Source organism: Madurella fahalii, assembly GCF_045866475.1.
Source record: "Madurella fahalii IFM 68171 DNA, scaffold_4, whole genome shotgun sequence".
Lineage (NCBI taxonomy): Eukaryota > Fungi > Ascomycota > Sordariomycetes > Sordariales > Madurella > Madurella fahalii.
In genome coordinates this window covers 2617379-2630010 of record NW_027263974.1, presented here as the reverse complement: position 1 = coordinate 2630010, position 12632 = coordinate 2617379, and the positions used below count along the sequence as shown (strand labels likewise).

Below are 12632 nucleotides of genomic sequence, written 5' to 3'. Positions count from 1 at the left end.
ATTCTGAGCGTGGAGCATATGTTAATCGCGTACCGCGGGAGAACGCAGCTGGGCTGCTGAGCTGCAGTGCGGGGTGCATCTGGCCGAGGGGCAGAAGAGGAAAGCTTTCCCAGACGGGTCTGGCCTGAGCCGCACCGCACCATCAAAACAAGCTTCGGAAGTCGAAACAACGCGAGCGATGAGAGTGGAAAAGGACAGCTCAAGCAACCGAACTTCCCAGCATGCTGGTCGCTGCGTTGACGGGACCCGCCCATGCCGCCGCTTAGGTCGTCTCGGCGCTCGGGCATCATGGATACTTTGGTGGGATTGCGGTACCGAAATGGAGCAAGTGGCCCGGCTTCGACCTTGTTCGTAAATGGAAGCTCGAAGGGGAACACCCGACATCTCGGCCGTCTCAGGGACCCCAACCAGACCACCCCACCCCTCAGCACTACACTACCATAGTACGTAGTGTGCACTAGCTCTCCGTCGGTCTTTTCTGCGATCCCAAAAGAGCACCCATGTCCTGGGTGCGGGCAACGGCCGGAAGGGCCGGGGCCTGCCCAATTAGGCAAAGTACTTCTGGAAGAACCCACCATCGCCCTTCTGGAAGCATTCTTAAAAAGGACCCGATCAGCCCTGCATCTCCTGGGGCCTCGATTTTTGAGATCCCGTCCTGCTTGTGCAACGGCTCCCCATATTCTGCTGCGTTTGCATTTTCCCGTTTTCTCATCATACCGGGACCAGCAGGGAGTTCGCGGTTGCTCCAGGGCTGACTCTTCTCCGGCGTGATTGGTTTTGCCTCCAGCACGCTGCACTTCTCATTCGCAGCGCGCGGGGTTCTCTTATACCGGCCATTGATCACAGGAGCTGCCATGGCTCGCGACATCTCGTTCCGAGGTTGAAATTCCTCACCCGAGTCACTGGGATTCGCATTCCACATCGCCGCGACCATCTGCCTTTGACGAGAATTGCACGTGCAGCGTCTCAACGCACGCCCACTACGCAAGCGGTTCACGAAGCCGTCGTTCGAGCGACTTGCACGTGTCCTGTTCAACGCCTTGTTCCCCATTCATTGGGGTTCGAGTTTAGCATCAACGACGCAATCCACCCCCCTGGAGATCACACCACGCACAATCCCACACTTGACACACAACGTATAGTCCAGACCGAGAGTCCGGGCGCAAACATCGGGCACAGTGACGGTCCCGGAGAGCGTTTACTCTCCGGCACGCAGCCTCTCTTTATTCTCCGCTCTCACAGCTGGCGCAGCGCAGCACATCGCATCTCGCATCTCGCATCGCGCGCCTCGCCACCCCCTGCACGCAACTGCATCGCGAACCAACCCCCGACCACGTCCGCGTTGCGACAACCACTTAAACACACAAAACATCCAAGTGGCTCGCCGGCTGAGCCGAGCCTATGGTTGCCAACTGTTGAAACCAAACAGGACAATTTGGCTATGACGACTGGATCAGATTAACACCAATCATGACGTCGATTGTGAGTTTGCTTCTCCCCTCATCACGTCTGACCCCCCCTCCAAACCTACCTGCGACAATGAAGAACCCAGTCAGCTGTCTCCCTTGTCGCGCTCTCCCAATGCAACCCAACATGCTCACCGCCTCACTTCAATGTGGTCTTTGAGCGTTGCGGGAAGGCTGCCTTGTTTTGTGGCCCCCACGCCGTCCATCTCGGCTGTTCTAGAGCTGGCATCTCCCCACGTGCTGCAAGTCCCAGAGATATGGATTGGGCTGAAGGGTGCTCCATTTCGGGTCCGGCCTGCTCACAGGCACATTAAGGGGCGCAGCCCCGAGCATGCCGGGGATGGCTGGTTTCTCCCTCGAACAACTTGCCACAGCCCAAACCCGCACCGTCTCGATCCTGAACCGAAGATGATGCTGATATCTCATATCCAGCTCTGTTTAGCTCACTATTGTGATCTCCACGGGCCTACGCCGTTGATGGTTACCGAGGGGCTGCCGGTTCCCTGCAAGGCATGCTATGACGACGAGCTGCAGGGCGGCGCCTTGACTGGCTGCGAGAGGCCACGCTCCAGTGCGCCGACTTCCGGCGAATCTGCGCACGCAACTACAGCAATCACAGAGGCATTGCAACGCATCAATTTCGCCGGCCCCCAGCGGAGTTCGTCGGTCCCCGCATCCGAGCAGGAAGCGCAAACCCACCGCGCCTCCCTCCGCCAGGCAGCCCGAACTGCTGCCGCCCCTTCGGGCTCTGCCATCGAGACCCCCCCACAGAGCCCCCGCCTAGCCCCTGGCCTCGGCGCGCAGCAGCCAAAGCCGCGCCAAGACTCGGGCTTTCGCAGGACGTATGATGAGTACGTGACTCGGCGCGCTGGCCCATGCGAAAACTGCGCATTGACTCTGCCGAAGCGGCAGGAGAGTGGCAATGAGTTGGGCATTGAGACGCGACCGGAGCGTGGCCCTACACTGCGGACGCGGGCGCCATGTGCGCGGGTGTTTACGACGCTCGATAATACCTCCCCCCCGACTTCGCAGTCCTCGTCCTCGGCCCCGTCCGACGACGAGTCGAATACCCGGCCGCGCCGCTCCCATCGCCGTACAGGGACAGCAGTCTCTGTAACATCACGCTCCAGCGCCAGCTCGTCGAGCGCCAACGCGAATGCGCACACTCATTACCTCGACTACACATCAACCCACGAGCCTCTCGCACCGGCGTCCTTCTCCTTCGTCCGCGCCTCGTGCCTACGTACACTGTCGCTTGAGACTCTTCCTCGCACCCCGGCGACGGGCCCACCGTCGTCTGGAAACGCTATCCCCACTCCAGGCGCCTCCCCGAGTACCCCTGCTTTTGTTACCACGCACAGCATCGGCTCGGCCGCGTCGGGTGGTCCGATATTCTTCGGCGACTCGGCGACGGGCTACACGACCGCCTACATCTTCCGCATCCCCGATGTGCATGCCCGCGGCCACAAGCGTGTCTACGCCTTCCTGGCCCTCAGCACCCACCGGGAACGCCTCGCGATGAAGACGTTCCCGTTCATCGCGGCTGCCTTTCGAGAAATGGCATCCTGGATCCAGGAGCTTGCCGAGGCCGAAGCCGAGCGCGCACTAGCGGAGTCGACCGGCTCATCGGCGAGCAGCCCCGTCGTTCCCGGCCCGGGCTACGGAAGCTTCCAGTCCGAACCGGCTGCTCCGCCCGTGTCCGGGGGGAGTAGCAGTAGCTTCTTGATGGGCGGCATGGGCGGCCTGTCACGGCGCATGGGCGGCGGCTTCGGGGGCTCCGGGGTTGCGTTGAAACAGCGTGGCTTAGCCGAGCTGGTCGGCCTCCCGGACTTCTTTATCGAGCTGCACACCAAGTTTGTGAGGCTCCTTTTGGAGCTGGGGGTCGCGCTTGGCTCGTGAGTAAGCGGCGATGGCATTGTTCTGGTTGGCCGTATCTGTCTTTTTTGCCCATTCGAGCCACGGACAGTGCCAAGCCGCTACGGCGCCGGCACTCTTGAGGAGATCACGATAACCCTCTGTTTCAACACCATCATTATCAGCACTATATGTTACCGGCCACAGTATTCACGGCCAGGCAGACCCAGACCGTTTTAACAACCCTCACCGCTGTCTCCGAGATGATGCGGTTCGAAATTGGGCGATAATGGATATTGGGTAATGATAATGAACACTCTCGCATCGCGGCCCTCGAACAATCGACAATAAGGAACCGCCGCACCCATTCTCTGTTGAGCAGCCCAACTGCCTTGGGGAAACATATCCAAAGAAAGGAAAGCAATACATTCAACACTGGTTTTTGTTCAGATGGACGGATCGGAGAATTTCGGAATGGAAATAATAGAGGTTAGGATTTTGGATGTTTCCTTTGGTTTTGCGTTTGGAGGATATACCCGGTATTAAGACGAGCTACACCCACTCCACGGAGGGAGAAACCAGAGGAGGTATGCTCGGGAAGGGAATGGATAGGCGGACGTGATGTAAGATGGATGAATGGACAACTCAGGGAGCAGTCTTTGGGACCCAAAATTTGTTTCCCTCCCCCACTTTCAATCTCTCTCTCCTCTTTTTTTTTTTTTTTCTTTTCTACGCTGATACCCAGAGGTCTTTTTCTTGGCGGAGATAGGGAATCGTGATGGTAACGGCGAAACGCGTCAGTGAGCAAGTTAGGTTCTGTACTATTATCGAGGCTGTTGCCACGTACCACACCGCATGCGATGTTTGGACTAGGAAGAGGAAGGGGAAGGGCAAAGGGGAACAGCAACAGGCTTGGGTATGGAGAGGAGATATTACAGAGACGGCACCGTCATGTAGGATACACGGAGCTGCAACAGCAGGACTTCAAGAAGAAACAAAGTTCCCTGAACGACATGCGTGGTTAGTTGATCATCAGCCTGGGGCAAGGTAGAAACGAGCACGACAACCTGGCAAAACGGGTCTCTCTAGTGTGTAAAGCAGCTACGTTCTGCTTGTATCGTACATGACAAACCGCATCTCCTTGCTTTTCTCCCGCAAACACCACCTCTCCCCCATCCTCGGGCTCCCAACATCGCAACCCATTCACCAGAGCTGGTCGTCTATTTGTAGAAGTCAAATTTGTTCTCATCGGTCGTTCCTTTGACTTGGCTGCTATACGCGTCCTCGAGGTCAGCCTGGATAATGTTGTACCGGTTCTTGCGCACCGCGCGCAGCCCGGCCTCCTGCATAATAGCGGCGATGACGGCGCCACTGAGCGGGTCGTTGCGCACAATCAGGCTGTCGAGGTCGACCTCGGGGGCTAGGCTCATCTTGCTAGCGATAGTGGTGAAGATGAGGCGGCGCTCGCGGCGGTCGCGCAGGCTAGGGAACTCAATCTTGCGGTCGAGGCGGCCCGGGCGGAGCAGGGCCGGGTCGAGCGTGTCGGCGCGGTTGGTGGCCATGATGACCTTGACGTTGGCCGTCTGGTCGAAGCCGTCCATCTGGTTGAGCAACTCAAGCAGAATGCGCTGCACCTCGCGGTCGGCGCCCGTCTGCGCGTCGAAGCGCTTGGTCGCGATGGCGTCGATCTCGTCGATGAAGATGATGGCCGGCGCGTTCTCGCGCGCCATGCGGAACACGTCGCGCACCATGCGGGGGCCCTCGCCCAGGTACTTTTGCACAAACTCGGAGCCGACCACGCGGATGAAGTTTGCCGTCGTCGAGTTGGCGACCGCCTTGACCAGCATGGTCTTGCCCGTGCCCGGCGGGCCGTAGAGCAGCACGCCGCGCGGAGGGTCGATGCCGATCTGTTTGTAGAGGTCAAAGTGCGTCAGCGGGAGCTCGACGGCTTCCCGGATCTCCTGTTTCTGCATGTCCAGACCGCCGACGTCGGCGTACGTCACATCGGGCTTCTCATCGGCGCCGAGCATGGCGATGGACGAGTCCGCCTCGGGCGGGAGGATGTCGACCAGGGCATTGGAGTGGCGGTGGAGAGCGACCGAGGACGAAGGCTTGAGCTTCTCGCGGTCGAGCGTCGAGAGGATGCGGACAACGTAGTTGGATCCGGTGCTGGACTGGACGATACCGGTGCTGGCGCCATGTTAACCCGACCGAGCGCTGCCAGGCTCAGAGGGAGCAACTCACTTTTGGTCAATAGCTTCCATAAACTGGCCGATGACGAGAGGGACGCTCTGGATCCGCTTGATCTCCTCTTGCGCCCGGACCAACTCGCGCTTCAGACTCCTCTGCTCATCCTTGATATACTCCTCTTGCAGCTGGATGTATTCGAGCTGCCGTTGCAGCCGCTTCAGGGTCGCATACTCGTCGCCACCTTCTATGGGCACGCCCTCGAAATTCTCAATCGTGGGGATCGTCGAGAGGGCGTTCTTCTTGTGCGGCTGGACATGGTTGGCTGCGTTCTCGACAAGGATATCACCCATTTTGAAGGCTCTTTTCTGATTCCGGGTCTGGGTTCTGCGGCGAGTTCCGGTCGCGGGGAGACTAGGATGGATGTCGATGTAGTAAGAGCGTAGGCGTCGATGTTGGCGTTGATGCTGGCGACGATGCGGTGCATGCAAATTGCGGGCTGTTTTGCAGCCTGAGCTGGAAAGTCGCTTCGTTTGCTGTTCGGTCGTTGCTTTCGCCTCGTGGCGCGTGCAGTCGGGTATCGCTTGGCGTCAGTTCGCTCGTCATCTGCTTGGAGCCTGAGATTGACCTACTGCCTGCCGGCAATCGCCCTAGGATCTTGGCGGCCTTGTCAGGTGAGACGACCAATGGCTGGCCCAGTGCATCTTGGAACAAGTTAGGTACATACAGTACTGTACGGTACAACACACAACTGGATAAAACCGACAGCGTCGTGAAATATTTATAACCAAGTTTGACCAAATAGCTTAAATAATAGATTAAAAATATATATCAACAAACATTACTTGAGTACAGCAACTTGCAGGGTTACTAAAGCGAAATCGGATACTCTGCTTTTTGATGCGTTCATACTGTCAAGAGGCATGGTTGATTTTATCTAGCCCGTACAGTAGTAGCACAGTGTCAGCGGAAGCTGGCGGGCCCACTTTTCCACTTCCAAGGACTGAGATGATGTGACAGGATCTGTCACCGCAACAAGGCCAATGCGGAGGTAGCCAGCGGAAGCAATATGGGTTTTAGAGCACTTCGTGTTTCCCGTTTCCTCGCGGAAAGAGATACTCTGGTTCATTATTTCCTTGGTGCGCCGTGCCGGTAAAGCGGCTGTTCGTCCATCTCCCAGATTGGAAACTGAGGTGTGGAAGACTGCCTGTGATTAACTTTAACGTAGTCCCCCACGCCTAAAGTGGCCCACGCTACCTTACTGCCGGCCTTGACGGCCAAGACCCGTTCTTGTCCGTCCCACGTATCTCTACCTGCAGCAGCCCCATCACAATTGGCCGTCCTGCGCGCGAGCTGTCTCCAAATCGATGCCAGTCCAAAGACCCTAGATCCCCACTGCTCGAATCGGATGATGCCAGTGTGAGCTGCAGTTGCGGTCATCGCAGCCACGAAGCCACCCACCCCCAAAGCAAGCTGCAGCGGTTCTGGGCCCGAGACAAAGCCAGAGCCGCCTGGGCGAGTGCCATGTGGGGTGACTGGGTCCGACTGCGTCCGACTGCGTCAGTTGTGCCCCAACCGTTTGCCTTGCTGTTCTTCGCTCTTCAATCCCAGACCGTCTTAGTCACATCGCTGGCCGGGGGTCACTCTCCACTCCAGGTGCCCTATCTGTCAAGCAGCCGGAACCGGGCGCAGCAGATCATCCACTTGGCCCGCCTGCCTCCGGTCCTTATCCCTTCTTTTCCCGCTTGTTCACGCCGCCTCTTCCCCAGAACCAAGACCATCGTGCCCCGCGGCCCAGCTGCCTCACTCGCCGCCGCCGCCGCCGCCGCCGCCTTCTTTTGCGTCTTGGGCTAGTTCGGAGTCCAGGTACCTCCATCTCGAGTGTCGAATTCATGATCCCTTTCTCGCCTACCACTCTGCACATCGCCTCGGTAGTAACAAGCACTTGGCCCCATACCGCTGCCCTCCGCCACGCTTGTCTGTTACACCTTGTTTGAACCCCGAAGAAAGCAACGCTGCTCCACCGGTGATCATCGCAATGGACAACATGCTTTCTTCCATCACCATTCCCGACCAGCGCCACCGGCAGTCGGCCCAGGCCGAGGCTGGCTCGTCGCCATCATCATACTCGAGCTCCCCAAGCACGCCGGCGCCTTGCTCCAAGACGCCCTCTCGGGCGGCTCAAAAGCAGAAGATGCTGCACACTAGGCGGCCCAGCCTACTAAGTTAGCTTGCCGCCTGTCGCTCCCGCACCGGCGGGCCATCTGTGCTAACCAGCTAATACCTTTCGCCAGGCTCGGCCTTCTCCAAGCAAGAGTGCACTACAATCAAGATTGGCGATGATCCCGACGGACCCATGCGACTGGTAAGCTTCCGCTGTAGTGGCTTGACGTTGTGCTGCCCCATCTAGCCGCATCATCATTCGCTCACAATAGCGTATCACTAGGTCACGTACCTCTCGTCCGGCCAAGGCTTTGTCTGGAACCCCGAGATCTTCCTCCCATCGTTCGGCGATTACGACTATGTACCGCTCGAGCAGCGACGCGACCCGGTGCACGAGATCTATCTAAGCGACGAAGAGATCAAGAAGATGATGCCGCAGTAAATGCGCGATTAGAAGACGGACATATTAGATCAACCCGGTGGTCAGGTTACATTGCACTGGGAGCATCCCTAGACCTGCTTCACGGCGGCGTGAAGCCACGACTTTGTTCATCGGAAATGCCTGGAGTTGGGAGCTAGCTGCTGTTTCACGCTGGTTCATTGGGCTTCCCAGCACGCAATTCCCGTCATCTCTCGGACGCGGATTCCCAAGCACTCCTGAAGGGTTGACACATACAATATATGCGTCGCTGTAAATGATCAGCCACCTTTTTTTTTTTTTTTTTTTTTTGCCCTTCTCTTTCTGTCTTTCTGTCTTTTCTCTCTTTCTTTAGGCTTTGCCTCCAGGGCATATAGCGTCATAGGGCCGAAGGCAACGGCTGGACTGGGAGTTTTGACACTTTGGGAGCCAGGGGTAATCATTCATCTTGAGTCACTGGGGAGTTGGATTTGGGGGCGTTCATGACTCCCTTGTCTTCAGGTGCGGCTTGCATCTTTTCCCCTCAAAATATATCTTACCAACTAGAGCTTCTCGACCGGACTCATCTGAGTGCTGATACTATGTAAACTGGATTGGAACTGGCGTCTTGGACGGTAGTACATGGCAATGCGGGCACGTTTGACGTAGCCTGTTTGACACTAAATTGTGCTTCGTTGGCACTGCATAACATCCTGGACAACCACTATTTGGTGTGGCGGGGGGTTGTTGCTCCTCTGTTGGTCTCCGTCCTAGAAATCGTATTTTTGTGGTATGTAGGGCAGTCTTAAACCGAGGACGAAGAATGGCCCTCCGTCTCCCGTCCTCAGCTTCAGTCCTTTCAATCACCCCAGACAAGCATTACTTATGCACAACGGCAAGCCGCAGTATGCCGGCGATCCCGCTGCAGCTGATAAGACCGGACCCATTGCCGCCCCGCCGTTGATCACTGAACCCCACCAAGCCGGGCCTACCGGACCCTCCTCGGTCTAGCGTAACCCGATTCGCTCGTTGAAGGCTGGAGACAGGCCCCACCCTGCATGGTTCAAGCAGCGCCCCCTCTCCCCCTTGAGATTAGGCAAAGAAGCAGAAGACCGGGCAGAGGGAGAGAATAAGCAAAATCAATGAAGATGGAGATAAAAAAAAAAAATAAAAAAAAAAAAAAAAGGAGTTATTTCCACCCGAATCACGGTATTGTCGGTCAGGTGTTGAAAAAGGTCGAGGGGGATCTACAATAGCCAGGCTATGGTGGGGGGGCAGGACGCACGGGCCAACATTTGTTACGGCATGCATATAATTATCGATAAGTGATTTGCGGTCATTGAACGCGACGTTGACGCATGTTTATGCCGAGTTTGTGTACAGTACCTACACCAGGTCCAACCTTTGAATCTTTCAGTGACTCTTAACGGCCAGGTGCGAAACTCAGCGTGACAATCCTATTCTGTCACTAAGCAAACTAGACTAGTAAATAAACTATCAAACCCACCAGTATGGACTCTGCAGCCCACCGGCCCATCGAACTCCAATCACCCGAAGATTTCACCTACCTCATCGACAACGTCCGGCGCGCCGCAGCAGACAGTATCAATGCCGCCTTCCCTCCAGTCGACGACACCACAGTAGACGCCCAAGAAGATGAGCTGCGCGACCGCATCGAACAGCTCGTCAACGACGTACGCACCATCCATCCCTCTCCCCTCTGCTTCCCCCCCTCCCCCGGACTCCTCTTCCAAATTCCCAACTAACCCCACCGTCACCCATGATCTTAGTACATCCTCAAAACCTTCACACTCGCCGCCCAGAACCTCACCATCAACGGCCTCCCCGTCGACGACCCCTCCCCTTACCTCGCCTCCCTCTCCGCACACCACCGCCGAGGCCAACCACCACAAAATCAACAGCAGCAACAACCCCAAGTGCAAATAGAGTACGAGCCCTTCGACGCACGCAAGCGCGACCGCATCGAGGAGCTCGTCTCGCAGGAGGAGGACCTCCTGCGGTCCATCGCGCAGCTGAAGCGGCGGGTGCCGCGCGCGACGGCGGCGCGGTGGGCCGAGGCGGCGGGGGAAGGGCTGGCGGCCGACGAGGCGGCGCTCGAGGCGGTGCGGGCGCGCGTCGAGGAGGAAGGCGGGGTGTCGGGCAAGAAGGCGCTCGAGGGCATGGGCGAGCTAGACCGGCAGGACGGGGTCGAGGGCCGGTTCCGGGAGGCGGTCGAGGCGCTGGGGCGGCTGAAGAGGGACATGCCGGCTGCCGTGGCCAAGATGGAGAGGGCGAGGGTCGCGGCGGGGTATGTGACTGGGAGTACTACCGGGAGGTGATCAAGTCGGAGAGAGGATAGGTTTGGCGAAAATATTTTGATAATCTTTTCTCTTCTATGGAAAGGCGTTTGGGGAGGTTGAGAGAGGTGGGGGGTGGTTGGGGGGGCGGGCATGTCGGATGGATGGAGGGATTTGATATCAAGAGCAGGCGAAGCAATTACGACGAAACGTAGTTATAAACCGGTAAAACCAACTATGCAAGGAGTCTATTGTTGTATCCATGCGAGAGAGATCAAGATATTACGGACGAAGACACGAGGTATCTACAGCGCATACCGCAGAACCCCCGCGTTAACCCAACGGGCCCCCTCCCTCCAATCACTAATATACCGCCACACCGCAAGCTGGCCAGCTTGATCCACGGCCGCCCACGTTACCCGCGGGCAAAGCCCCTCGTTTCCCCAGTCCGAAGATACAATACAAGCAACTGCATCTTCACAGGCTGCGTCCACCTCTAGTTGTCGATTATTCTATGCGGCGGCCGGAGCGGGAGCGGCAGCATCGGTCTTAGTTGTCTCGGCAGTCTCAGCAGTTTCGGCAGTTTCGGTAGTCTCAGCAGTCTCGGCAGCGGGAGCGGGAGCAGGGGCTGAAGCGGCCGCGCTGGCGTCAGCACCATCTTTCACCTCTGCCGGCGCTGTCTCGACAGGAGCGCTCTCCTTCTTCTCCCACTTGGCCGGGCGTGCCCATTCCTTTTCATGCCACGGGCCCATGTCGCTATACTCGCACCCGTCTGGGCACTCGCAGGTGCCGCCAAACTGCTTGGGCAAGTTCTCGGCCGGCACCTGCTGGAGCAGCTCCTTTTGGTAGCCGCTGCCGAGCACGTGGATCTTCTGCACCGTGACGGGATCCAGCCAGCCCTTGACGACGCTCCAGACAGTGCCGAAGCCCCAGGGGGCATTGATGATGTACAACCGGCCCAGGCGTTCCGGGTAATAGTTCTGGCTCATCGCGCTCGCCTGCCTGACGTAACTGTACACCTGGGGCGCCTTGGCCAGGCCGACGCCCTTGAGGTCCATGATGGTGCAGCACGTCTCGAGTAGGACGCCGGCCTTGCGGCTGCAGGCGGGCAACCGCGGGTCCCCCACTCGCTCGTACTCGACCGCAAGGTTAGTCAGCATGCGCTCGGCCGTCGTAATCTTGTACATGGCGTTCAGATCGATACCGCCGAGCTGCTCGATGTAAACGGGGCGGCCGTCCTGTAGTCGGTTAGCATGAACAGTTGCGGTGGCACACAAAGAGGGCGAGGAGGGAGGGGGAAGGTGTGGACATTTACCTTGTCGGTCTTGTGGTAGAATTGGGGATAATACTTAAACATGTCCTTCTTCTCGGGGTACTCCCAAGTCGGCACGGTGTCGTCCAGGTTGAGTTCTTGCCGCCACTTCTCGCAGTCGATGAACCTAGCCTTGTTTAGCGTTCCCATGCTCGCGCCCGCTAGCCAGATGCCCTACTTACATCTTCTTGGCGAGTTCCACATCGAACTTGCGAGCACGCAGGAAGCGCAGCTGCCCAAACGCCCGTCAGCAGCCATCCCCATGCCGCACTCGTATGCCAAAAGGAAGGCCAGCTCGTACCAGTGTCAGCGTATCGAGACGCTTGGTGAAGCCCTCGGACTCGAGCAGCAGTCGGAGCTGGTGCACCTGGGCCTGCTGTTGGGCCGTCAGGTAGCCCGGGTGCCCGCTCTGAGCGACGGGCGCCGTAGTCGGGAAGTCATAATCGTCGTACTTGGGGTCGAGCTCCAGGGGTCTGGGTGCAAGCTCAGCTGCCATGGTGTTTCTGGATATTCGATCTGATCGGAATTGGAGGCTGTCTCTCGACTTGAACGTTTCGGATACCGCGTCTCCTAAGGAGTGAGTATGAGGGAACGGCGGAGGGATGCTGTGCAGTTGCAGATACGTATAGGTCCAAGAGCGTGTGGACACGGAGCAGGGAAGTAGCGGCGAGGGAAATGGCGAGGAACAAGGAAGGGCGGATTAGAGCTGGGAGGCGTCGACACAGTACCCTATTTGGCGAGGTGCCTGAAATGGTCAGGGGGACGCGGGGCTGTTGAATTTTCGTCATGGGCGGCCGGGAGACGGCGCCGGGGTTGGCAGCGAATGTGCGGTCAAATCAGCTCCATCCAGTGATCCAGTGTGCGCCCCGCACCTGGCGAGACCATTAAGCCTTGGGTGGACAGCCGGCAATCCCCACAACTTGGTCTGCCCCAGAGCATTCATCTTGACCGCCCCG

General features: G+C 57.9%; 5 protein-coding genes across 5 annotated transcripts; 3 read left to right on the top strand and 2 right to left on the bottom strand.

Annotated features, from left to right (window-relative positions):
* Positions 1–1874: 1874 nt before the first annotated feature.
* Positions 1875–3365, top strand: MFIFM68171_07751 (Golgi to plasma membrane transport vesicle coat; the record flags this gene model as incomplete). Its single annotated transcript, XM_071063171.1, has 1 exon — positions 1875–3365. The coding sequence occupies one exon, from the start codon at positions 1875–1877 to the stop codon at positions 3363–3365; it is 1491 nt and encodes a 496-aa protein (XP_070919272.1).
* A 1175-nt stretch (positions 3366–4540) lies between these two features.
* On the bottom strand, positions 4541–5860 carry RPT3 (26S proteasome regulatory subunit 6B; the record flags this gene model as incomplete). Its single annotated transcript, XM_071063170.1, has 2 exons — positions 4541–5510; positions 5565–5860. The coding sequence occupies 2 exons, from the start codon at positions 5858–5860 to the stop codon at positions 4541–4543; spliced, it is 1266 nt and encodes a 421-aa protein (XP_070919271.1).
* Positions 5861–7545: 1685 nt separating this feature from the next.
* MFIFM68171_07749 (uncharacterized protein) lies at positions 7546–8112 on the top strand (the record flags this gene model as incomplete). The annotated part of the gene is made up of 3 exons (XM_071063169.1): positions 7546–7732; positions 7802–7872; positions 7954–8112. 3 exons carry the CDS (start codon positions 7546–7548, stop codon positions 8110–8112), a joined length of 417 nt encoding a protein of 138 aa, XP_070919270.1.
* A 1466-nt stretch (positions 8113–9578) lies between these two features.
* Positions 9579–10406, top strand: MFIFM68171_07748 (Kinetochore protein mis14; the record flags this gene model as incomplete). The annotated part of the gene is made up of 2 exons (XM_071063168.1): positions 9579–9761; positions 9858–10406. 2 exons carry the CDS (start codon positions 9579–9581, stop codon positions 10404–10406), a joined length of 732 nt encoding a protein of 243 aa, XP_070919269.1.
* A 470-nt stretch (positions 10407–10876) lies between these two features.
* Positions 10877–12172, bottom strand: SEC14 (cytosolic factor, phosphatidylinositol/phosphatidylcholine transfer protein; the record flags this gene model as incomplete). The annotated part of the gene is made up of 4 exons (XM_071063167.1): positions 10877–11602; positions 11680–11803; positions 11859–11908; positions 11978–12172. 4 exons carry the CDS (start codon positions 12170–12172, stop codon positions 10877–10879), a joined length of 1095 nt encoding a protein of 364 aa, XP_070919268.1.
* Between the last annotated feature and the right edge of the window lie 460 nt (positions 12173–12632).